Source organism: Cheilinus undulatus, linkage group 14, assembly GCF_018320785.1.
Source record: "Cheilinus undulatus linkage group 14, ASM1832078v1, whole genome shotgun sequence".
Lineage (NCBI taxonomy): Eukaryota > Metazoa > Chordata > Actinopteri > Labriformes > Labridae > Cheilinus > Cheilinus undulatus.
The window spans coordinates 27,811,094-27,838,038 of NC_054878.1; the positions used below are offsets into that span (position 1 = coordinate 27,811,094).

The window sequence follows — 26,945 nt, forward strand, 5'->3', positions numbered from 1 at the left end:
CCGTTAATATGTGTGTGATATTATCTGTACTTTGGTCGACAACATACGTTGAAGGATTACAAAAAAGTTTAATATTTAATTTTGAATTAGAAAAACAGACAACATGTGGAATGGAGAACTGCTACGGTGAGAGAAGAGTAAAAAGCCAACCTTGTATTAATGATTTATCCATTCATGGAGGGAGTCTCTCTGCTGATGTTTTCATATGATTTAAGATTAATCAATTCCAAATGACTGAGAGCAAATGGGAAACAATAGCTTCAGCACCACTGCTATCTCTCAGTATTGTTGACCCATAAAGTAATGTGCATAAGAGGAATGGAGATCTGAATGATTTTGCTGGCTAACCAATACTTTGTCGAGCTTTTATGAGCATTAGATTGTACTCTAACATATTTCTGAGAGCTCCTGTTTTGTTTTCCATTTTCATTAAATATTAAAACTGTGAGCTCACAACATCATAAACAACTTCTCCATCAACACTCAATGAAAATTTTGAAAACTCTTCAAAGACTTCAGCTTTACCATTGATTTTCTTTTCCTTTAGATCATTTATTTATTCTTTAGATCAGACATATATTGATCTGATTTAACATTTCAGAGTTCTTAGAAAGAATCAAATGTCTAACTTTGCATTCAAGAATGTGTGAATGAACAAAAAAGGCTACAGTGTTTCTATCAGGTTTGCCATAAGATCTAGTGTATGTAGGAGTTACATGCTGGAAACGTGCTCATAAAGAGATTTTTAGTACTAAATGTCGAGGGGGCTCTTGTCATGCTTCCACACATAAAAACTCATAACTCTATTCTGAGAGCTGCGTGGTTTTTCCATATGCTCTCATTTACATCCGTCTTTCTGCTCCATTCCTAATCTTTTCCCCCACATTAACCAGAACCTCAGCTGTCCGTGTGCACATGCTGGAAGATCAATCTGAGCTGCAGCAGGACGTCAACAAAAAGATTAAGAGCCGCGTAGCTGATTGACATGGCATTAGCACCGTGTGTCTGGTGGATGAGATGATGACAGATACGAAATCAGTCAAAAGTAGCAGCAAATGTTTAGCCATAGTCAGTCTTGTCTGTGTTTACTGTGGCTGTGTAATGCTAGAAGAGTTTAAAAGTGGTCTTCTTGGTCAATGCTTTAAAGAATCCCAGAATGCCTTTCAACTAGCTTGCAGTGTCAACTAAGAAAACATCCTTTGATAGCTTTTTACCCACTAGACATTTATCCATGCCATGTTTTTAAAGAACAGCGTCCTCAATTTAAAACACAAGTAAACAACAGAGCTAGATGGAACTGGAAATGTCTAGTGGGACCACATGGTCTCAGAATTGTAGGCCAGGGGGAGGGAATTGCATGTTATGGGGGGCACTTTTGTAACAGAACACACAGCTGATATAAGAGAATAATCCTGGTCAATCACAAGTAAGCAGCACAAAACATGAATAAGACACAGCAACAGAACGGCAGCTTCAAATAGCAGTTAAAACTTTGGAAAAAAAACCCATAAAAGTGGCAGCTATCACTGAACATTACGTGGAACTGTGGCACTGGACATCTGATACTATCTTTAAAACAGCCCATGTTGACATCAGCTCACGACAGCAAAAAAACTGTGATATTACGTGCGATATTATTTTGTCACGTTGAACTGCTGAGTAGCACCTGGGACATTATTCACATCACAAAAACCAGACAAGTTCTTGCCAGAACATCTTCACTGATGTTTACTTGAAGCTCCAGTGAAAGATCAGTCAGTAGACTTTATTTTGTATAGCGATTTAACACTGTCCCGCCACTATATTCAATGCACTCCTCCACACATGCTCAGTCACTGACACAGCTGTTCATATCACCTAGTCACAACTATCCAATAGCTCTCCACTCCCTAACTATTAGCCTATCATGTTTCTGTTGTCTTTTAAAAAAAATTGCTTTTTTTCCTCCACCTGTTCATACAGGCTGCATGCAACTCTCCCCCTCCCCATCACCGCAAAGTCTACAAGACATCATCAGCCACCAACCTCAGTCTTCGCAGTGTGGTAAGCCTCTATACCCCATCAACCCCAGATGACCTCCTCAGTCATCATCTGGTCAACCCTGGTCTTCACAGTTTGACTCATCTCATCAGCCTCAGACAAAATAGTCAGTCACCAATGACATCATCAGCCAACACCTTCACCCAAGGCCGTCTGTAAGGGGGGATTAAAGGGAGAGCTTTCTGAGGCTCCGTTAAATGGGGCGCTCATGGTAGTCAGCGAAATCATGGCCCATTGTGAGGTTAAGCTGTGATAACCACATTTTAATTTACTTTATTTTATTTGTTCTAGAATAAGAACCACTCTTAGCAAAGCAAATTTTTTAAAAATTTAATTATGTTGTAGTATCAAGCCCTCTTTTAAATGTAAACCCCTTCATGTAAACAGAATCAAAATGAGTTAAAAGTGGCAAAACAGGAAGAAATACCAGTGAAAATGGGTTACAAGTATCAAAATGGGCATTAGAAATATAGATATGGTATTAAAATTGGCAAAGGGGCATAAAACGTGGAAGAAACTACTGCGCATCATTAACAGAGCATCCAAAATCACTGGCTCACCCCTACCATCCCTTGAATCACTCCACCGCAAACGGACACTGCGCAGAGCCCGCGAGATCACCTCGGATCCCACTCACCCTGCACACTATTACTGCCCTCTGGGAGGCGCTACAGGTCAAATGCCTCCAAAAGAACCCGCTTCAAAAACAGTTTCATCTCAATTGCTATTAATATTCTGAACTCTGAACTCTGAGGAGGGTTAAGCATGGCTGCGGTCACGTGTGTGACGGTATGCTTTGACTCAGTATCATGAGAGAGTTCTCCAATGCAACTGATTTATCCTCTAAAGTTGTGTATGAACTGATGCCCCGCTTGTTTTATGTCTGAGATAGTTACACAAGCGCTGAACTTCGGTGCGAGATTGCAGCAATTGCGCAAAATTTATTAAATTCTCGCAACAAGTCTGACACTTGTAATGCAGGTAAAATCCTGCAATCACCCATATAAAACAAACCGGTGGGAAATGTGGTCAGAATCAGCAACAGTTGGGCTCATGTCCGCACCAGCTCCCTCCTGGTCTTCTCACCATGGCAGGCAGAAATACGCACGGTCCCTCATAGGTGTGTGGGGGCAGGTGAGCCGTGAATATCAGAGGGGATCAGTTCCTATACAGGCTGACTGAGCGGCCCTTCTGCGGGTTACCTGATGATCATTTTATCATTTTAAAATTCATTCATCTGGGATCAATAAACTGGTGGACAATCCCTTTTGTCCTTTTATTCCTCGTGTGCATGTTTCTCATAGCACCTGATGCTATTGATGATATTTATGAGCGTTATTTAGCTCGTAAATAAACCTCGTCAACGTGCAGATTACGACAGAACCTCTTCAACCTTTATAAACGTAGGAGTGTTGACAAAAGATCACACAGGAAGGAGACAACAGGAGGAGAGGAGACATGAAACGTGTGTAAATAATAATAAGGAAGAGAGAAAATGAATAGAAAAAGTCACTAGAGAACAATCAATCATCATTAAGAACATTTACCAAAATACATAATCTAACCTAGCTATTATAAATATGTTATATGTTACAATAAATGGTTTCTTAAATAATTTGTTTTGGTTTTTATTAGTTAAATCTTTCAGATGTCAGACTCATTTGCATGTGGGGATGCCTTTTTAACAGCATAGATAAACTTTACACTAATACTGGTCTGATACAGTCCTAAAGTTACTCCTGATGTGGCAGGAAGGCAAAAATGTTCATTTCCAAATCTGTCATTTATACATGCATGCATGCATAAATTCTGATAGATAGATAGATAGATAGATAGATAGATAGATAGATAGATAGATAGATAGATAGATAGATAGATAGATAGATAGATAGAATGTTATATTGACAGCTGGAATTTAAAGGAATCACATGCACACCATTATTCCTGTTAGTGTTTGAGGAGGGGCCAGGCTGTTGGGGCTGTGTATGGTTATTCCAAATGCTACTGAGGCTTGTCTTGTTTCGCCAAACTTCAATCGTCTAATCTAAAAAACATCGACGGCAGAACAAGCTGTTTGCGTTGGCAAAGAAGATTTGGCACATTTTTAATGGGCGCAACCTACACTCAGCTCTGCTGCTCATCCCACAAATGCATGTTCCTTACAAATATGGCCCTGTTTTAAAAGGGAAATAAACAGGCTTTAAATAGGTGTAAGACTTATTGCCATGAAGCATTGTTACAACAAAGGCATAATCTACACAAGTTTAGTCAGTGCTTGGAGTAAACTTTAATGTTTTTTTTTATTTTACATGAGTTGATTTCTGGATCAGTAAGTTTATTTTAATCAGAGTAACTTTTACTAAAGCACAAGAGTCTCATGCTCTTTCCACCTCTTCTTTTACCTTCATCTATAATATAACATTTTATTCACAGCTTTACTGGAGCTTCTTGCTGCATTATCTTTGATGTATGGTCGATGCCATTCTGCCAACTGAAATGTGAAATACAGCGTAAACTATTTTTTGAGATGCAAGTGTTTTTTAAGCCCTGCATAGTGCCTGTGGCTCTTTTTGTTGGGCGTTTTAGAGCCCTGACAAGCTCCAGTAGTCTCTGGAAAGGGCAAAGTATAAATCTTTGTCTAACTTTCTACCTCTGATATGCAGTAACACAAGCATTTGCAGGCCAATTTAGACAATGTATTCAAAAGACACAGAAACTTTGAAGTGAATTAGTCTTAATTTGGTGCTCTCTGCTTCTCTGAGACTCTGTCCAGCTTTTTTAAAATGTGAACAAAAGCTTCTGTGCTTGTTTGATTATGTAAATATTCAGAATGGCCTCAGGTCAGAGTCAAGCCATATCACTCCATATCCAATGGGAAATAATGAAAGCCATGTGATTCAATGGACTTAATAACCATTGAATATCTGCAGGCCTGTGTAGATTTGACAGCTTGGCAACAAACCAAGAGTATTTAAAAGTAAAATGTCATCGTGAGCCTTGTATAAGTGAAACAAAAAGTTTTTAAAGATGATGATTCACCCTTCAAGGAACCTTGCTGCAGTGAGCCACAGTTTGCTTCATAAAAATAACACTCCGCTCCTATCTGCTTGACACATGCACTGTGGTTGCCTGGTTTGGCTTATGGTGGCAAGAACAGGCTCTTGAGAGTAAACATATAACTCACAAACAAAGCCAGATGTGACTGCACTGTACAGCTGCTGCAAACAAACCTGTTACCAAACAAGATGAAGCTAAGCTACATACTAAAACAACAAAAAAGCAGCACTTAAGAGCAGCATCCGACTGGGAGAGGAGATAAAAATGATAAAGGAGGGTATTAAAAAGGCAAGAATGAGGTGGTGATGGATTAAAGGTGGAGATAATGAGCAGACAGTGGAGAGAAAGAAGTTGGCAGAGAGAGGGAAGAGAGAGCACAGAGGAGAGATAGTCGTGCAGACATGCAGCTGGATGAATACAAGGCCCCTGTGTAACGCTCAGAGCATTACTGTAGCACTGAAGCCAGGTCTAGTTGGTATTTAGAGGGAGTTTGCACGCAGCCCCCGTTGCACAGACTGAACCCTTATCCTGACTGGACGTAACTGGCTTGGAAAGTCTTGGGAAGAACATCAGAGGGAAAAAGTGAAAGGACAAAAAGGGTATAAATAGGATAAAGAAGAGGAGAAGTGAGGTGAGACTGATGAGTAGAGATGTAGAAAAAGACTCACTCTTGGGGCAGGGGGTCCGTGGTCATCCAGATATGTGGATTCGCCTGCAATGACAAGGAAGTATACGTATTAGGGTGTGGGCATGCATTTGAAAAGGAGATCAGAAGACCCAAACATCAAAGCATCAATACGATTATTTAACATCAGCATAAAGAATCAGGCATTTCAACTGTTTGCAGATTGAGAACTCTAAAGGCGTTTAAAGAGGAAGCACAATGTCTTGCTCAAGAAAACATCTGAGTGAAACAGTTAATATAACTGCAGCTCTTCATCTAGTTCACAACAACTTTCCCTGTTTCAGACAATTTTCATCCACAAATAAAGCTCCAGAGTTTCTCCATAGTGGATTTAATAATTCGCCATAATTATATTATAACCATCCACCATGTGGTACAATGTCATGTCATAATAACCTCATTAAAGACAAACATGATTGGAACAGCCAGGCCTGCACACACAAATGGCAGAAATTGCCTTCCCAGATGTGATTTCTTCATATCTGCACATGTGAAATAGGTCATCTGTGTTAATGCCTGTCTCCTGGATAACATCTAACTCTGTTTGGATCTGAAAAGTGTGTTAACAAGCTATTGTTGGGTCTAGATGCTTTCTAGAAAGTTACCTTAGATTCTTCTCCTTTGTTTTCTGCTCAGGTCATGGCTTAGCTCTGAACTCACACACAACAAGCAAAGTGTTTGGTTCAACTGGACGTCCACATTGTTGTTACTATCGAAAATGAAGAATTGGTGTTTGAGACAAGAGGTTCACATTTTGAAAAAGGCTATAAATTTCAATGATGAAACAAAAAAATCTGTATTTGTGTTTCTTTGATAAGAATATATATTTAGGTTAAAAATTTAAAAAAAGGTTGTCATTGGAAACTTAACAAGAACCAAGTTCTTCCCCTTAGAGGCGGCCTTGAGACAAGGTGACACAAGCAGCCAAATGCAGACTGTTTTTCATTTTTAAAGATATCAAGTTCATAAGTTGTATCAGAATTATAATGGCTATTTAACTCTCTACTGTCCCTTTAAAAACAATATAAATTTCAGTGCTTTTAACATAATAGCTTATATTTATTCAAAATTTAAATTACAAACAATCTGAAGAAATGAGACACAAAAAAGCTGTTTTTTTAAATTACGTATTGACCTATTTTAGAAGTGCGAACGGTGGCTTACTTTAGCTTCATTACCTTTAGCTAAAGCTAACAGAGATATGCTAACTACATAGTTAAAATACTATGTTAGCCAGTGTGGCTACATTAGCTTTAGTTATGTTATATTTTACTGTGATGTAGCTTTGTTAGCTTTAGCAAAGTTAGCAAAAGCAAGCATAGCTTACATAGCTTAAGCTACAGCAACAAACTAAATAACGTACATAGCTAAGGTAGGATCGTTACTTTAAGCCTCAACTATGTTAGCTATGTCGGAGAGTTGTCATGGAGGACAAGCTTCTTTCCTGTACACAGAATTTTTACTCAGTTTTAATAAACGTTTATCATTAGGCTTTTTTTCAGGGCAGGTTTTTAACTTTTAACTTTAAGTATCCTAACCCTCACCTTAACCCTAACTCTAACCTAGGGTGACCAGACGTCCCGATTTCCAGGGACTGGCCTGTCCCATACCTGAAATGCCATCTCCAGAAATGTCCCTAATTTTTTAATAAAAAAAAAAAAAAAAAAAAAAAAAAAAGTCTTGTTTCACTAGAAACTGATTATAATTCCCCCCTGCCATATTTCAAACGGTCAGAAAAATCCTAAAATATTTGCTGTTAGTTCCACAGTACAGATGCTTTTTGATGATCAGTTAAGTGTTAATGCTAAACTCAGGCATTTTCTGTAAATAGTCTAATGTTCCTTCAAAATAAAAGTCAACTTGCGTTTTGCCAGTTAAATGTTTCAAGTGGAAAGTTGCAACAGCAGGAAATGTTTGTTTTTCTGATGCAATGGCTTAACAGCGCAATGAAAGCTCTTTAATGGAAAATATTCTATTAAAATTAGATGAAGCAAAAAAAAAAAAAAAAAATCCTGGATCCTGAATTTTTGGGGAGAAGAAAGAATAAGAAGTAAAGAAAGAAGAAGACTTACAGTTGAACAGTTGTGTTGCAGAGTTATGTTAATAACCTTTTTCATTTTTATTAATGGCTCATTAGTTCTAGTATTTTTTATCACTGGTGAATTGTTAACTTTATTAAGTCTCAAAATAAAGCCACAAGGTTGTTTGATGGCTCCATTGAAACTTTTGTCAAAATGCATGAAACTTTTAAGTGTCCCTATTTGGTATGTCATTATGAGAATATCAACTGGTTTTCATCTTTGCTTAACTGGAAACATCCTCAGTTTTCACTTTAAAAATCTGGTCATCTTACCCTAACTGGAAGTTTAATCCATTTTTATTTTGTAAGTTGTAGCATGAGGTGGCATCACAGCAGTGGTGTGCAAGACAGGGCTTCTGAGACATGCAGTCTGCAGCCAGCCTGTCTTGAATCTGACTCAAAACTGTTTTATATTAACATAATAGAATTGGTGGAACTTCTCAAAAGAGAAACTAATGTTGAAGTGCCTTAAACCTTTTGTTTTTAATAACATCTTGCGCAAAAGATGGCACTAAATTAATTTTTCTGTGCTCTCAAATTGAGATGGACAAAACAGCTGTTCTATTGGGGAAGCACTCTCCTAGCTGTGGCTGATTGCATTGGGAATAGAGCAGTGGCCTAAAGTGCCACGGTGTGGCATATCCAAGAGCATCTGGCTGCTGCCTTCGTTCATTTCTGTCAGTGGCTAAACAAGCACAAAAAATCCCTGTCTGCTTCTACTACCTTCCATCTCATCCGATGTTTCCTCTCCCTTTTCTTCTTTGCAGTAATTGCAGTAAATCAACTTCTGAGGACACACCAAAGTACAAGTAGGAAGTGCTCATGACAACGTAGGCCACCACACTGTAGTTAAGGGTTTGACGCAGAAATATGGCTGTCCTGATATTACCACTGCTTTCTTTTTAAACCATCCCTTAAACAATGCTCGTTTGTCATTGACATACAGTGAACACCAGGTGGACAAAGCTCAATGCATTAATCCCATCTTTGGAGTCACAACAGCTTTGCTCTCCTGCATTAATTCTAAGGATACAATGAGGAGAGTTTTATTTATTTATTCACCACTGTGAGGCTGTTTTGTCAGAGAACAATGAAGCCCATTCAACTCTTCCCCACACTGACAGTCTATGTTGCAGTTTTTCGTCTAAATCCAAGCCCTGGCTTCAGCTCAGCCTTTCCATCAGGACACACACTCTCATCATCAACTGCCACATTTACAACATTCAGATGTTTCACCCTGAAGAAAAGCAGAAGACAAATGGGAGTGTGTTTGGGGAATAAAGCTATTGAGGGAAGAAATATTACACAGGAGAACAATCCCTCCCAGCGCATCTGAATTGTGATCAGACAGACAAGCATGAAAATAGCAAGAAATGATGCATGAACGCACACATTGGCTCATAACCAGCCAATGTTTCCTTTTTGGCAGCCACTTTGAAATGTTATTATACAGCATGCTTGTGAGGGGAGTGTACTGGATGACTTTTAAAGTCGTGTTTATATGAAAGATAGCAGTGTTTAGGATAAGAGTAATTAGTCCAACACTGAGTCATTGTATGGATCTGTTTGGCCTCTAGTGCTGGCTCTAAATTTATCAGGTGTATTGATAATGACAAAGCTCCACCTATGAGTGTTTTCAGACCTTTCTTGCAGTGGTTTTATCTATTTTTTATGTTGTCGCAAACTTCTTCAGAGGAATTCTGAGGGAGGCGTCCATGTGTTTGCAGCTTCTCTCAAAGGCATTTAAGGTCACGGCATGGCAAGTTTGCAGGCCCGCTGACATCTCTGTTCCTTTCTCTGTCATCCATCACAGACAAGCATCCCTCCACCACCTCCAGGCCCCTCCCCTCCTCGTCTGTCTCCCGTGTGTGCTTCTCATTAGCGTTTTTTTGGGATAGAGATTTGGAACTAATTTTTTCCAGGGCACGAGGCTTGTAAAAAGCTGACAGCTGCCCTGCAACCCACCACCACCCACTGAGAGGGAAATGAACTTAAAGAGCCACTGTACAGAGCTCACTGTACTCTACAACCCCATTGTCCTCTGACTTACAGTAAGAAGTCAAAGAGGAGGACAGAGACTTTGTTTCAAAGAGGCCAAAAGACAGCAAACAAGAATTCAGATTCTACATGTTTGGCCGTGTTCGACTGTTCTCATATGATATCATAATAATCCAAACTTTGATGACTTCAGTCTGCAGCCTGCACAGCACCATCTGTTCATCACATTCAGGAATAACTTTCAACACCAGCACAACACTGAACAACTTCCTTATATTCAGTCATTACTATACAGCAAGTAGTCTTAACATAGAACAATAAAGCCTGAAAAAGATGCAGGTACCGCCCTGAAGAAGAGATTATATGAATGTCAGATTAGGGTAAAAAAATATGTAAAGCATTTCCTGCTGTTTAACCCTTCAAGCTCTAACCATTTAAACCATGTTGTCTTGCCTGGACTAACTGTCTTAAAAGGCTTGTAAAACATTGAATTTTTGGAAAGTTATGGGACTAAAAAAAAAAAAAAAAAAGAAAAAATTAAGTGAAAATAAAAATGTCAAGATTCTTAGTTGTGACACACAGTGAAGAATTCTGACTATGACTTTTTTTTTGGACAAACTTGTTCTCATATCTCTTGGGGACCAAAAGTGAAAAAAATAATCATTCTTTGACAAAAAGTATTCAGAATATTCACATATTTATAAAAAAAAAAGTGTTGGACTTTTTTGTATTGGCTGTTTTTGTGCCATTATTCAAAGCAGTTCCTGTCTGCAGTGAAGCTTAGGCCTTTCAGACTGACTTGGCTCCGTGCCGGTTCTTGGTCCTGAACCTAATTTTGAACTGGTCGGTGCGTTCAAACTGAGAAAAAATTGTTTCTGAACCTGAAAAGTACTCAGCTGGAACCAGAAATAGTTGGCTCTTTCTTGGGGGCCGTGACATCATCAGTGGGCTTGTCACTTTCTTGGTTGTTAAGAAGAGCAGAAAATGGAGAAAAAGTGGCCTGCTGGGGAGACAAAATGTTTGATTGTGATCTGGGCATCGATAAAATTCCAGGTGAAGCTGGAGAGTAGTACAAGAAGGGGGGAGTTATATGCTGAATCTGTGGAAGAGAAGGCTGGGTTCACCTAAACACAAGATTAAATATTTAATTAACTCAAGTAACTGAAGAAGGAATACTGGGACAGCAAAAATGACAAAAGTGGAGCTGGACGTGGTGATACATGTTCATCATGTCCTCCCACTTTGGTTCGGCTGAAACTGGTGTGATCACGGGGTGGTTCGCCAGAAAGCACCAAGGTTCTGAGACTCCAGAACGGATCCAGAGCCAGAGCCACAACCAGAACCATGTCTGTCTGTCTTTCTCTCATCATGAGCTACTCAGGCCATCTCCTACATTAGCTGCCCAGTTAGACATGTGAAGTTTAACAAAGCATGACGTGACGACTGAACAGGCTGCCATTGGTTTTCACAGCTCATCACAAAGCCTTGTGGGATAACATGGTGATTAGCATACTAAGCTAGCTGCAGAAATAATCACAAAGTGATTCAAAAATGGATGAAAAGATGTATGTTATCTGATTTACTGGTGTGGATTTGATCTTTAAAAGCCTCTGGAAGTCACCCAAGTTCCAGGCTCACTAGAAAAGCTTCCTTAAGGGCCTATATGAGGGTATGGATAGTGTCACTAGAACAACACAATGACAAGTTTTAGTGGGAAATAAGTAAGTGGTTGTGATTTATGGTTCAAAAGTTAAATAACTTTTTATAACCTGTGTCTCTTCTTGTAGTATATGACAAAGTCAGTTTTAGAGGGTTGTTTGTTTTTCTAAGACTCCAACCTTCAATTTATGGTAAATAATTCCTATTTAGAAAAACACCTGCTTTCGTTTTGAAAGAAAATAATAATAAAAATACTAAAAATAATAATCTTTAGGTAGATGGAAAATAATGACATGAACTTGACCACGTAAAATAGAACCTGTTATGGATTGAAACAGAAATAAGGGAGCAGTTAAAAGATAGATGTTTGATAACAGCAGATGTAGACATGTCCACTGAACTGTTTGGGAGTTTTTTAAAGTGAAATAAGACACTAAGGCGCAGTGGTGGACCTATTTTACATCACTGTGGCTGCAGGGAGCACTACAGTGGCTTACCCTGAGAGTTTAATAAAGCGTGCAATTAATCAGGATTTTTAAAAAATGCATTAGTTATGGAATAAATCAGTTAATGCATTAATGCTAGTTTTAGTTGTTGGTAATGCAAAAGTACTATAAAACATTACAGCTTGTGGAGAGATGTGTGCCTCCATTTTTCCACAATAACAACAACAACAACAGAACTTCAGCTCAGGTTTCAGCACAACAGCAGTGACCAATATGAGCTGGTAAAACTATGTTTTTTTTAATACCTGTTAAAGCCACTTCAATTTTTGATCAAAGTGTCTTATTCAACTAATCATTTGCAAACCAAACGAGGGTTTGTTCTTCAAAGACTGGTGTTAAAGAGCTTCAAAGACAAGCAATGTCCAAACTAAGGAGAACTGAAGCTTTTAAAAAGACTTGCACTGACCCAGAAATCAACTAAAACGCTTTATGTTGGTTTTAATTTGTCATCTTTTTGTTTTTTCAGGCTAATAATATATAATAGGGGTCATGAAAGGTCAAGTGGAGGACAGGCTGAGGTCTGAGAGGTCAAAGGGCTAACTTAAGAAGTGAAGAAAGAGTTGAGAAATTAAACCAAGGTCAATGTCTGCTTTTGAACTCATCCTCATGTTTATCCCATGTTTTCTCTGGGTGTGAGTGACTGAAAGAGAAACTTACTGGACTGCCAGTATGCATAGGCATGTAGCTAAATAGTTAATTGGATTACCATGTCACAAGATCCATGGGCCAGCCTGGAGCTAAGAGCAGCTGCAGAACCATTCCTGAGCACAATTATCTAATCAATACAGCAAGATGGAAAACATAAATCAGTGGCGCTTTTATGTTTTAATCAGTGAATTCCAAAACAGTCTATAAAATACCCAGACAGGTCTAAAAAACAACACAAAAATCAACAATTTTAGAGAATATATGAGGCTCACTATGCTGTACACAATCTGTGCCACTAAAGGGAAACAAAAAGAGATGTTGCAGCAGATTTTCAAAGGATTAAGTCTTCTGTAGAGGAGGAGAAACTATGCCCAAAAAAAACATACCATCTGCACAACAAGATGTTTTCATGGATCAACACACTTTATGATTTTCTGACTAGCACATGCAAGTAATCCAAGTTAAAAGCCAGTAAAGTGCATATTTAAGCTGAAATACCATCAATGTGATTTATTTGGCAGAACAAAAGTGAAACTGTGTGAGCTGATTGTTACCATGAATGCTATTTTCTGCATGAATCAGAATTCCAACAGGATCTGATTAAACTGAATCTGGTACCAGAGCCCAAATTGTTCACCCAAAGGTTTTAGGACAAAAAACTCAAATGCTACACACTGCATAAAACTCCCCTTAAGAATTCGGAATTGTATCTTTCCTGTATTTTACTTCCTGGGCCCACACAGCCATGGCAGATGGCTGTTCATGGTTCTGCCTGTCAAAGATATAATATGCAACATATCTGTAGAGATCACATACTGTATATCCTTACTTAAAGACCCTGTAAAGTGAAAATGAATCTGTATTTAGGTTTGTTGTATGACAGGTCACTGTGTTATGAACCCCTAGTTCAAATTTCAGTCAGATCAAACTTCTCTAAGTTCATAAAATTAAGCTTCAGAATCATGAAAAATGAGGCAGTAAAATCTGCACCAGGATGGTGTGGGTGTGTCCGTTGAATGAGCTGAAGCCACGCCCACTCAGGAGAAATAAGATCATCTCAGATTAAAAAAAATCTTACAACCTGAATGTTGACCTTGATCAGAGCGCAGCTGCCTGGCTCTGTGACAGAGAAGAGAATAAGTCACTTTTCTGGCTTAAATCTCAGCTATGATACTTAAAATGATCCATAGACCACTGTAGCTAATAGATTTGGCACATTTATCTCATAATGAACAAAAAAAGCATTTAACTGACTATCAACTTCAATAAAGGCAGTGGCATCAGCTAACAATACTGAGATGACTGGCTCTGTGACTTTAGTGTTAGAGGGGCAGGGTCATTCCCTACTTCCCACATATTTGCCCAAATTAAACCCAGCCAGGAAAGAGGTGAAAAACTCATCTCAGTCCTTTCAGATGTTTAGGGCAACCATATTCCAACATATCTAGTTTGTTAAGGCAGAAACTTTAGATTTCATTTTACAGGGTCTTTAACATAATGCTTAGTAAAGACTTTCTAAAAGTAAGAGTGAAGTCAATATCCCGATGGGTTTATTGTTTTTAGTTCTGTATTAACGCTGACAGGTCCAATGCCAAATATGTAGCTGCCAAAGTAGGTGAACTGCTCTACAACTTAAAGGCTCTCATCATTTATAAACACAGATTCAATGACAGCATCTAAGGCATCCCAAAATGCTTGAATCTCACGTGCATTCCCAAAGCTTCAGCCTCTTCACTCTACAAGTGAAGACAATGACATCTACAGTCTCCGCAAGGATCACAGCATCATCAGCAAAGTCTGGACATTGCCAAATGACACTCCACAGTTCACTACCCCTTTAAGCCGCCCCATTATCCAGTCCATACTGGTACAGAAGAGCATAGGGGCTTAGACTCACCCCTGCCTCACCCCAGAATCAACTGGGAAGAAGTCAGAGGTGGAGACACCACACTTCATTTCTCAGCACTCTCTGAACCAGAATATAGGGCAGACATCAGCTGGATGAGTGCACGTGGGATCCCGCGGAGCTCCAGAATCCTCCACAGGACATCTCTACTGACCGAGCCAAACACTCTCTGGAAGTCAACATAAGCTGCAAGTAACCCTCTACTGAATTCTCCGAAAGCGTTCAGTGATGCGGTACCAGGATGCGGTCTAGACTAGACCTCTTAGGTGTAAAGCCCAACTGTTCAGGCAGCTGGTGTTGAGGCAGCGGATCACTGATCCTGTTCAGCAGCATCAGTTCAAGGACTGTGCCCAGCACTAGGAGAAGTGTAAAACACCTGCAGTTGTGTATAATTGATGGTCTTCTACCAGGGAATCAAGAAGCAGCATGACAGATGATATGTGAATTACTGAAAAAATCAAGGTAGTTAGAAGAAGAGAAAAGTAGAGAAGTAAGTAATGTTTTTGAATATAATCAGATACAATAAGTTCTTTGGCATGAAAAACAAAGCAGAACTATATCCTATCAATACAGAAAAATACTGAATAAGAATTCCAGACAAAGTTCATTCAAATCAAAGATAACTTTACAGTGAAATGTAGAGCACTCTGCATTTACACAGGATTAACCCACCAAACTTTCCCAAAAGCAGGTCCCTCTAGCTCTGGAATTTTCCCCTTTGGTGTTGGCCTGCTTCAGGAATGCTACAGTAAGGTTGGGAATTTCATAAACATGTATTTAGAGCGTAGAACATTTCATTTGCTTAGTGAAATCGCCGAGTTAGCTAAGTAGAGCTTAGGAAAAGAACACATCCCAAAATAGGGAATAGAGGAGGGAGCGGAAAACCACACAGGAATGGCTGCTCTGCTGGGTCCAACTTAAGGGGCCTTTTTTTTTTGCTGGGACAGGACTCACAGCTAAAGATGGAGGGTTACAGAGATGAAGTGCTGGAATGTTCTACAAGTATGTGAAACCAGATTACAGGTTATACTGATTGTGAAGACTTAAGTTTCACATCCTTAGCCACATCCTGTTGTAGATGCTGCATCTACCACAGACGAAAACGAGACAACGGAAGATTCGTGCTCACTGTAAGACCATACTGACATTTTATAGGAAAACACGGCACCCTTTCTAAATAAAACAGCCTAAATGACATAAGTTCTGCCTGTATGGCTGCCCAAAACCCACCCACTGACACCCTGATACATGTCTGTGGTTATGCACATACGTGGCAGAACAGAAAGCAAACAAAGTATATGGCTTGGATATGCACTTTCCTAACGTGTGTATTTGTGTGTGTGTGGTCACCCAACCCTTTGATTTAGAGTGTGGGAGTTGCCCTCCATTAGCATGACCCATCTACCTAATTACAGACCAGAGTTAGGCTAAAGGGTCAGGGTCTCCACGCACTGCACCCTGCTCCACGCCTAAGTCACTCTAGAATCAACAATGGTCAGGCTGCTGCCTAGCGAAATAAAAATAGAGACAGTGTAATGCCGTGTTATTGCAGGTGAACTCAGACCAAAACCTGGTATAGAGACTAATTTGTGGACTTTTCATGCCCTAAAATGTGGGTTCCTGAAATGGAAACATGCATACACACATGCATGCAGATGTGAAGAGGTTTGGAGACATCAGGACGACCGTCAGTATGTCATTTGTGGACACTGGTGGTTGTGAATGTATAAAAGTGACAAACCATGAAACTGATGCCACAGCAGAGTCAACAGCCCAGTATGGCAGTTAGAAAAAAACATGTAAGCTTGGCAAAAAAAGTAAGGAAATTTGTGTTTGGTAGATATTTTCTTTGTTGTACTGTTATACTGTTGGGAAGCCTGTTATGTCCCTTTTAAATGGTGCCATATTTGTGAGGAACATGCATTTGTGGGATGAGCAGCAGAGCTGAGTATGTGGGTTGCACCAATGAAAAATCTGCCAAATCTCTGCCAATGCCAAACAGCTTATTCTGCCATTGACTCTTGTTTTGTGTTGTTTGGTGGTTTGGATGATTTAAGTCTGAAGAAACAAAAGATACTGGTAATTTAACAATTTACAGGAGCCTCAATAGTGTGTGGAAGAACCATACACAGCCACAACAGCCTGGCACCTCTTCCTCATGCTGGTCACCAGCCTGGTCACAAACTGCTGTGGGATGGCATCCCATTCTTCAAGCAGCACTTGTCAAAAGTCAGCCAATGTGGTTGTTTTGGTCACCTGATTGTTGGCACCTGGGGGTACCAGAAGCTCAAACAAGAGTCAGTAGCAACAGCAAAATGAGCTGTTTGGCATTGGCAGAGAAGATCTGGTAAGTTTTTTTCATGGGAGCAACCCACATACTCAGCTCTGCTGCTCATCCCACAAATGCATGTTCTTTACAAATGTGGCGCCATTTAAAGGGTAAATAAACAGGCTTTCCAACAGAATAAGATTTATTGCCAAGAAACATTGTTACAACAAAGAAATGATCAACAAAACACAAATGTCCTTACTTTTTATGTTAAGTTTAATTTGTTAAACAAAAAAAGGGAATTTAAATATTTTCCAATACTTCTGCTCTGCTTCTGAAAGGACAAACATGATTTTTAAGGGGGAACCATCCATGAGAATGCTATCATCTTCATGATTTATAAATAGCTAACATTTAAGCTAGTGCTTAAGTTGACAGAGATGCTACATGACAACCAAACAGCATCCATAATTTGCACACTTGATGAAAATTTGAAGCAAATCATGCATGTTTAGTCTGATAACAGTCGATCAGCTCTGTCTATCCACAGCGGCATTCAAGAATGTGAGCTAAAATTGTCACTTTTGAATAACCACTCTGAAACTACCACAAAAAACATTTCCCATTCAGCTTAATACCTCACCCTAACTGTGGTGAATGACGCAGAAGAATCTGGAAAGACAGCCGAAGAGAAAAAGGCAGAGCAAAGCAGTGCACGAGTGGCGAATCATCATCTGCATTAAACCCAAAGTTCACAGTGCTTCTTGGTTATAAGTCTGAGCTAAAGGAGGATTTCGTGTACTTTCTGGATCAAATTTTAAAGCACAGAGCAGCAGCTTCTCTCCAGATCCATGCCAAAAAGTGTATTTTGCAGTTTTATCAGTTCATTTTAGTTGAGTAAAGTACATCATGTGTTGCCTCTGGGACCACACTTGAGGACTTTGTCTTTCACGGTACTGATTTCTTCACAAAGCCTCTTTGAATCGTGACATCCTGAGACCAAACTCTACCTACTCCTTCAGAAAACCATGCAGCATTTAAATCAAGACATGAGCCATGAAATAGAAAAACAGGCAAACAACTGGTAGCCTTACTGATTTTTGACACCTAACTATAAAAAGGAGAAGTAGTGACTCATCATCTAGAGAGACAAATGATGTTTCTTCACTATGATATCCTGTGTGTGACCATGAGAAAGAACTCAATGTCAGACAGAGAAAATATTGCTTTTCACAGGATGTGATGCTGTAAGAGATTTCCGCTGAACTTCATGCTCTGTCAGCTAAATCTGGACGAGTCACTTCCCATTTAGAGTGCTTAAATGCAGTTTGTACGTACCTCGTCTCGGCTTGTGGACATGAGGGCACGACACCAGCTGTCTTGCTAGCCTGTCCTTATGGATAAAGAGCCTGCCGGCGGCCATTTTGACTGACCAGTGATTTTTCCCACACACCCCTACAAAAAAAAGTCAAATGGAGGGGTCTTTTTAAGTCTTACTTTTAGATTTAGAGAGGAAATGTATCATAAACAACATAGGGGTGGGGGAAATTCACATATAAAGAGGTTAGTTGCGTCAAAAAAAGTCTAAAACTGCTGAGAGAAACTAAAGAAAGAGGGTTAAAAAAGTTTTCAAGCATTAAAATGTGCTAATCAAATTAAACTACATGCTAAAAGAGAGAAAATATGCCTTTAGTTGGAATAAATTGCAGAAAATGAAGTAATTTCTGATTATTTTAGTGTAAAAATAATGGTAGACCTCTCAACAACAACAAAAACAACAGAAGCAGTTCAACTTTAGCAGCCAAGTCGTTAAAACCAACCACAACTGGGCAAGTGCTCAGGCTCGCAGCCTTGCACCAGCTCACAAACCCTTGCCAGATGTAGAAATGCATGATGTGTAAACGGCTGGGCCCCACAGCTACACACAGTCACCGCTGATGGCATCTGTGTCGTGCACAACAGGATACAAACAGGAACTGAAGTGGAAACCCACGGTTTTAGTGAGTAAATCTAGTGTAGTTGTGTGGCTGCTGTGAGGTGTTGCACAATTAGCACCAGCAAGATGCTCTCTCTTTAGAAGCACGCATTAAAGCATCCGTCATCTTGCTCTGGAACGTCTTTGTCGAATTTACCGTAATCACACGGATGCTAGCCTCCTCTGCCAACATCCTTCAGTTAGGACGGTCTTAGCGGTTATCATAATGCAGCTGTATTCCAGCAGCCTGTTGCACCAGCTATGTGCAAGTTTTGTTTTCAGTTATGGCATAAAGGCCACACTGAACCCTACGGTGATCCTTGTTTGGCTGTAGCTTAAGTTGTCACTGTTTGCTTGCACCACAGAGACATTCATCAAGGTTCATCTGTACTAGCAGAGCACAAAGTTCAAACTAGCTAAAATATTGAAGACAGACAAAGATGGGTGCTGCCAGGGCCAAAATTGCCAGTACATAAATTACTTTCCAGGTGTTTTAGTAGGTTTAAAGTATTAAAAACTGATTGACTATCTTTATTATATGGGCTTCGTTATAATAACCTGGCAGATATTTATGTATTTGCATTCCTGCCTATCCTGCTAGATCATGTCTTAACAGAGTAACACTGTAAAATATGAAAAAATAAATCAAAATATATAAAAGAATTGTGATAAGGTGATAATAAATCTTACACTCTAAACCTAGAGCCAGTGTAAAACAACAAGAGAAACATGGAGAGATGTAACTGTGAATAAAGTCAAAGTAATCTGACGGTAATTTACTGTCCAACAGTGAAAATTTTCTCCAGTTATGAAGAACAAAAGCTAGAGAGAACACACTCCAGACACCAAACAGTCGCTACAATCCACATGGCACAGGCATACATTTTAATGGAGGACTTACTAGGAGGTCGGTGTGATATTTAAGTTGAAAATAAGGCTGTCAGCGCTATAATGCATTTAGTGCAATTTATAAAGGTGCATAATTAGTGCATTTGTTTTTTCTAACTGTATTAATTCCATACTTTATTGTCACCTTCAAAAAACTGTGGCTAAGCCACTCCGATGTCTCCCTGCCACCACAGTGACCTAAAATAAGTCCACCATTTACTTTACTTCAAAAACTCACTGACAGCTCAGTGGACAAGTATCTGTGCCTTGTGTTATCAAAAATTTACTTTTTTACCATTACTTCCATTTCAAGAAAAAACAAATTCCTGATGCCACGTTTAAGCTCAGGCCATAATTACTGAACTACCCAAAGTTGCTTACTGTCTTAAAATTTAAGGGGGGGTTGCAGATGGCATAATAGTTAAGTTGTGCCTCATGTTCGGGCAGGCAGCCCAAGTTCAAGTCTCTTTCCACATGCCTCTATGTCACCCTCATCCCTTTTTCTGTCCTACTCTTTAAAAATAAAAGCATTAAAGCTCAAAACTGTATCTAAGAAAATACATGCAATAAAATAAAAGCTGGGTCGTATCCAAACAGGAAGTCAATAGCCCTTAGTTAACACAGCCTTAGTCAAAACTAAAACCTAAACTGAAACTATATAGGCTGGTGCAACACCTTAAATTTCCCTTGCTGTGTAGCTATCTCATCATATGGTTATCAGATGTTTTTCCTGAAATCTAGTACAGCCTCATGTCATTGTGTCTGAATAACAAAAGCAGTAATTACAATGTCAGCCTACTGACTCATTTTGATTTGATTTAACCTGTGAAGCACATCACATCATTACAACAGCAAATGAGCACATATGTGAATATGGTCAATTAGCTTTGAAAAAACAATATTTCAAACTGCTGTAGGTGTTTTTTTCAACAGGGAGCGTTCACTGTAATGATCCTCAGAGTTTCCAACATTGGATGTTTTGCAGAAGGCTATGTCTGAAAAAAGAAAGCAGAAGTGACACCCTTCCAACTGTTTAGTTACACTTCAGCTCTGATCCTGAACCTCAACCACAAAACTCAGTTTCTGAAGAGTCTCTATTTTTCTCTCTGATTGTTCATACCCTGGATTCTGTTGCTGTTTTCATCATACATGATTCTCCTCATGATCACATGTGGCGCCCAGTGCTGTTCAAGAATGTCTTTTTTTAAATGTCACAGCTTTCCATAAAAAGCGTTCCTATTTTTTAACACAAGATTACAAGACCATTTACCAAAACAAACATCTTCCTCATGCTGCACTTTAACCTGAAACAACTAGCAAGAAACAGGAATGGAAATTGTCAAGTCAAACCCATTTATAATGACAATTTGGACTTACATCAGAAAGCAGGCGGTTGTGGGAACTCTAAACAATCTGCTGCCTTGTTTTAGTATTCAGCGGTGATAGTGCTGAGTCACAAATGAGGCATGCTAAAGATAAAACTGGAAAAAAAACACAAAAAGCTGGGTGCGTATTCATGCCTTGATGCACAATCATCACCAGACCATATATTTTTAGACAGTGGTTAAACCGAATCTCAACATCTATCTTGTGATTCTGCTGCTCTGTCATGACATTCACCATGAATCATGTTTTCTTCTGCCTCCACTGTGAACCAACGAAAATGAAACCTCTCAGAAACACTAAGGGTGCAAGCTTCCAGCAGTTACTTGCCAAGAATCATTATTTTACATGTTAAACTGCTCCACGCAAGCACAAAACAGTTCAAAAGCCTTTAACCTACAGGATTTCTCCCACTCTGTGCGATATCACACTGCGCATAAGCTATCTACTTGTTAAAGGTTTCATGCTTGAAAGTGCATGTAGTCACCAACAAAGACTGGAATCTGGAAAGTGCTCTATCACAGTTGTACAGAGCTGCTAGCTTTAACCCCAAAGCCAAGGACACACATGTGAAATACATACACATGTGAGACACATCTGTGAGGAGCCTACTGAAGAGTGAACCCAAACCTAAAGGAGCAGTTTGAGGTTTAAGAAAGTTTTTATTGAAAAGATTAAGAAGGAAAATGGATAACATTCCCATGTTCGTGCTAGACCCAAATTCCAGCCAATGCATTCTCCAAACCTGGTCAGGCCTGCCCTACTAACTGTATTTATGGGCCCCAGCCAGATTCAGACATGACATGTGGAGCTAACTCACTGAGCACTGGTAGCTGTACTTCAGCTGTCCCTTCTTGATTAGTGCTAATTTATTTTTTTCAGCTGTCTAAGCTAAAATTAGCAGAGGTTCTGAATAAAATGCCAGCGTGGCCCTGTCCAGGTATCACATTTAGTTGCTTTTCTTCCTTCTTATTTTCTTTTGATTTTAAAAATGACAACATTATGATGTTTGTATGCTGAATACTGAGCTTGAACCAAGCAGATAAGTTTAGCTTAGTTGTGTCAAAATGCTATCTGTCTATCTTGTCTTAACACACTATATAAGTTGGAATAAGGTTGCTGTAAACATGTGAAAACACTTAGATTTATGTGTGACTAGTATAACGGAGAGATTTGTGCCAGAAAACAGTAAATCTAATCCCTAACCTCTGTCTCTTTGCTCTGGCACAGAGCCAGGTGGCTGGGTTCTGATCAGAAACATTTCTTAAATTTGAAAGGATCTTATTTCTCATGAGTGGGTGTGGCTTCAGCTCATTCTTAGACATGCCCACACCATCCTAGAGCATATTAACTGCCTCATTTTTCATGATTTTGGAGCTTTAGTTTATAAACTTAAGGATGTTTTTCATGAGTGAAATTTGGCCTGGTGGTTCATAGCATAGTGGCCTGTCATACAACAAACCTAAAATACAGATTGCAAGATTACCTAACTGCCTGCTGCGGCTTTATATGTAAACTAATGATTTCTCATCTAAATCCTAGCAAGAGAGCAGGCATTTCTATGTTATGTTCCAATTACAAGTTGTTTAAATAAAACAAATGTTTTGAAACACTCTTGTGTGGCATGTTGTTTAAATCCCTGCTGCCCAGCTCCCTTATGGGACTCTGTGTGGTGGTTTGAATAAAGTTTTGGATGCTAAAGATGCAGAAATGCAGAAATTGATGGAAGACATAATCATAAATGCAACATGAAGGAGAGATCACTGAGAGAAAGTGAATTACTCTTAACAGGAACCAGAATTCCTCCGAGTTTGTCATGTGACAGAAGAAACAGATTCAGGGAGGAAAAAGCAGCTGTAATCTCGCACAGTGAGGAAATGAAAAGAAAAAAAAGTCAGGGGGTGAGAGACAGCGAGAAAGGAAACAGGAACAAATTTTTATCAAATCAGTTTGTGAGCCCTCTGTGGAGGTCGACAGAGGAAGATGAATTGCTCTATCTGGCAGCTAGACATTCCTCACCGGCCTGAAATCCCCTTGAACGAGAAAAACATAATGATTTCACCAGGACGCACTGATTCATACTCAAACAGGCGCAGATACAACACTGAATACACCGCACATGCACTGGCACACAAAAACAAGACTGAAATAATAGAAATTAGGCAAGAAATAGGTATTTATGATATCTTATGAGAATATTTTCAAATGCAATGAAATGTTCAGAGCTCACACAACACTCAAACAAAGATAAATGTCTGGAATGATAGAGCATTATAAAGTATGACTGATATTTACTGCTTCCTGACAGGCAGTGTTGGCTCAAGGACTCAGCCAGCTGTGAGAAAAACCCTTTTTGTTTGCATGATGGCTGGAGACACACGCATTCCTCTGTATATTGTTATGAACAATGACAGAAGTTTAATCATATCAATATGTGTGTTTGTATGCAGTTGATTAAAAGCCGCAGGTCTCAGATCCAGCATCTAATCTGAGTCTGTCTGCAACAGTAGCATTGGCTGTATATTAAGATGGACAATATATCCAGTGTGCAAAAGTGAAGCCAAAATACTGTCACAACAGGTGCTAAAATGTTGCTCTGGTGATGTAGCTTGGAGCCAAGACATTACTTGTGTCTTAAAAGAAAACTCAGTTATATGAACTCAGACATATAGCTGCACGATATAAACTATCACAACAGACTCCAGGTGTAAAAAAAATGTTTGGCATGAACTTTAAGTCAACAGTTTGACCCATGTCCCATCTACTAACGTAAAGGAAGCTAAAGTAATGTGGCCAGTCAGCAGGGGGAGCTCTAAATATTTGGCTTCACTTCCAGGCAACTGTTCCCCCATCCATCTTCATATACAGTCAATGAGCCGTAGAAGCAAGAGTCCTTATCAAAGATTGCTCACCCGCTGAGCTGCAGCTCGGCCCTGCAGAACAAACAGGCTGCATAAAGAGAGCCTGTGTGGTGCTAAGTCTCACACCAGTGTGAGGGACTGAAGAGAGGAGGAGGAGTGTAACTGAAAGTGCCTCTGAGAGCAGTTTATAAGGTATAAAAAAAGTTATGTATTCATGGAATGGAACAGAAAGTTATTGTAAAAAAATTGTTGTAAAAACCTTTTGGATGATCCTGTCAAAACTGAGACCAGATCATAAAATATTTCCACAGAGGGAAGAAAATCAAAGCTCCTTAATGTGTGACTGTCAACTTTGAGGTATGCTACTTTTCTCAAGAGCTTCAACAATAGGCCTTTGTCGGACTGCTCTGTTTGACACACAGAGTTGTGATTTCAGCACACAGATGAGCCATTCCAGACAAATATATGTATCACAATGGTTAAAGGTCAGGTGATGTCAAGGCTGTCAGTCAACTAAACACATTCGCCAAGGAGAGACTCCCTTGATACCAAAATCTGAAGTCCATCTAAAGGTAGCTATTACATAATAACAATGAATCCAATCTTCCAATAACTTCCAAAAGTTAAACTGTAAAACAGTTTTCCTCTCTCAAAGAGTAAAAATTCTACTTCACTTTGTTAAGTAGCAAAAAAATGTCTCTTTTAATCTTAGTTAGCGATTGAATTATAGAACGTATAAACATGGACATAGTCTCAGTGATGTCACAGACTGGTTTTTGAAGAGGCACTTTGAAGCTGGAGGCTTTGCCATATTTAAAATGATCTTTTACCTGACTTATAGGGATGCTTGATATTAGATATTTTCCAAAAACTGATATGCCAGTATTTACAGATTGATTTTAGCCAATACCGATATTTAAGTATGTTTTTCAGATGTGAAACTTCAGTCCCTTGAACACATTTTAATGCATAAAGAAGAATGAAAAAAACACAACCAAGTACTTAAAACCCGCATTGCAGTTGGTAGGTCTGTTGGTCCAGCTTTACTTAAACTTTATAAACTTAGTAAGGATGACAAAAAAATTACAATCGATATAAGCTTTCATGTCTAAGCAGAAACTTTGATATGTGCAGTAATTGCCTTTATAAGTTAACATCTACCAACACTGATATCAAGCAGATAATATCGTGCATCCTAACTGACTTTATTGTCATAAAACAGAGTTAGAATCTTAGCTCTTGAATTCAGTATAGATTAGGGCTAAGTAAATTAGGGAAAATAATTGAAAACTGAGATTGTATTTCTTGCAATTGCCATTTGATATGTGATCATGTTTGAAGTGCTTATCTTAAGTATTTTTCAGCAACCACAAACAATACATCATTCTATATTATACAGATCTATTAGATAGATGGATCAATATGAATAACATTCTTATTTATCTACTTCAGTCACAGCAGTGAATTAACTGATTTGTTTAACACAGCTTTGTAGGCAATCATCAAGACAACTACGGCTGAACTATTTTGAAAATTGCAGTCATTTTGACTTATTGAAACTGCAATATGAATTGATGCATTAAAGGTAATGATAATTTTGTGCTATTATTTTGACACAAAATTTCAGGTCAAAGAAATATTGCACCCTCTGTGTTTTGAAAATTGCAGTCAGCCATATTATATTTTAGCCTAATTTCAATTATTTGCCCGCCTTTAGTATAGAGCTTGAATTTTCCCAATGGGGATCAGTGACAACAGATGGAGCTAAGATAGGCCTTAAGCCTCCTGGCAAACAGCAAAAACATGCTTTGCCAGTCAAATCAATATGGATGAGTTCAATGCCCAAGCACTACACCTCTAGTTATGTACACTTGAGGAGAACTCTTGGCTAAGATGCATGACTTGTAGATTAAAATGCGCATTGTATAACAATAAAGAAATGACCTACTGATACTAAATTAATTTTCTAAACCAGGCTGTGGACATGTTTACTATTTCTGAGGTTAAAACAGGCATGGCAAATAATGTACAGACAATATGCAACATAGGTTTGTGTTACTAAGGTGGATTGAAAATAAAATAATCTTGCACTTCTGTAAGTTTTGACATGTAAGTTCTCTGTATATGTAATATGTATGAATTGTTTTTTTTCTGCTCTTTTGACAGCATTCACCATTTATCGCCAGTGTGTTATATAAAGACACTCAAATAACATTTCTCACCTTTTGCAACGTTTCACTCAGTTTTCCATAACCTCTGCAGTTGTGTGCATGAAGCCTTATTGCTGATAAGCTAGCGGATTGCAATTATAATCCTAGAGTGCAGGAGTAATGGATAATATTGATAACAAGAAGCTGCAAAAAATGTTGGAACAATGACATATGAGGCTTAATTTTTAACATACTGACTTTGCACCTTAACTTGTGCATTTATGGGAAGGATGCACATGTGGATGTCTCTTACATGCATGGATGGATGGTAAGTATACATGAAATTAAAAAAAGAAAAATGTGGTCATCAAATACACTTGGGTGGCTTTAAATATACCTGGGCGTCCCACCAAGGCATTGTAAATGTGCAGGAAACAATGTGCACTGTGTGGACATACATTTAAATCTGTTTATATATGGCACATAACTTGTAAAACAGAAACATCATCCTTACCTGTGTAACATTCCTATTCACTGTGCCAACAGTAAATACCTTTGGCTCAAATTAAGAAAAAAAAAAGCAGTATGACTGCAGAGCAGTTCCAACACATGCAGTAGTGGAAATAAACAGGAGAAAAACTTGCTCACCACTAAATCCAAAACATAATTTTATCAGAGATCTTTACAACAATAAACCAACAGACCATGAAGAGAAACAGTCAAATATAATCACATGCCACAGCAAAAGAAGTTTTTACCGATGGCTTACAGAAATTCAGACCAGAAGGGCGGCCAACATTAGTCAAAGATCATGCCCAAAATGCCACAAAAGTTTTCCGC

General features: G+C 38.9%; 1 protein-coding gene across 2 annotated transcripts in view; it reads right to left on the bottom strand.

The window, feature by feature from the left end:
* usta (uronyl 2-sulfotransferase a) overlaps positions 1 to 26,945 on the bottom strand; it is a 98,196-nt gene that overhangs the window by 38,829 nt on the left and 32,422 nt on the right. Inside the window, exons 1-2 of one of the 2 annotated variants that reach the window (XM_041804781.1) lie at positions 18,187 to 18,298; positions 5,766 to 5,809 (exon numbers count right to left, since the gene is read on the bottom strand). In XM_041804781.1, coding sequence (XP_041660715.1) covers positions 5,766 to 5,809; positions 18,187 to 18,271 — 129 coding nt within the window. In that variant the 5' untranslated portion in view covers positions 18,272 to 18,298. Of the gene's footprint in view, positions 1 to 5,765; positions 5,810 to 18,186; positions 18,299 to 26,945 lie in introns of those variants that run through there. The other variant, XM_041804780.1, reaches the window with a different exon arrangement.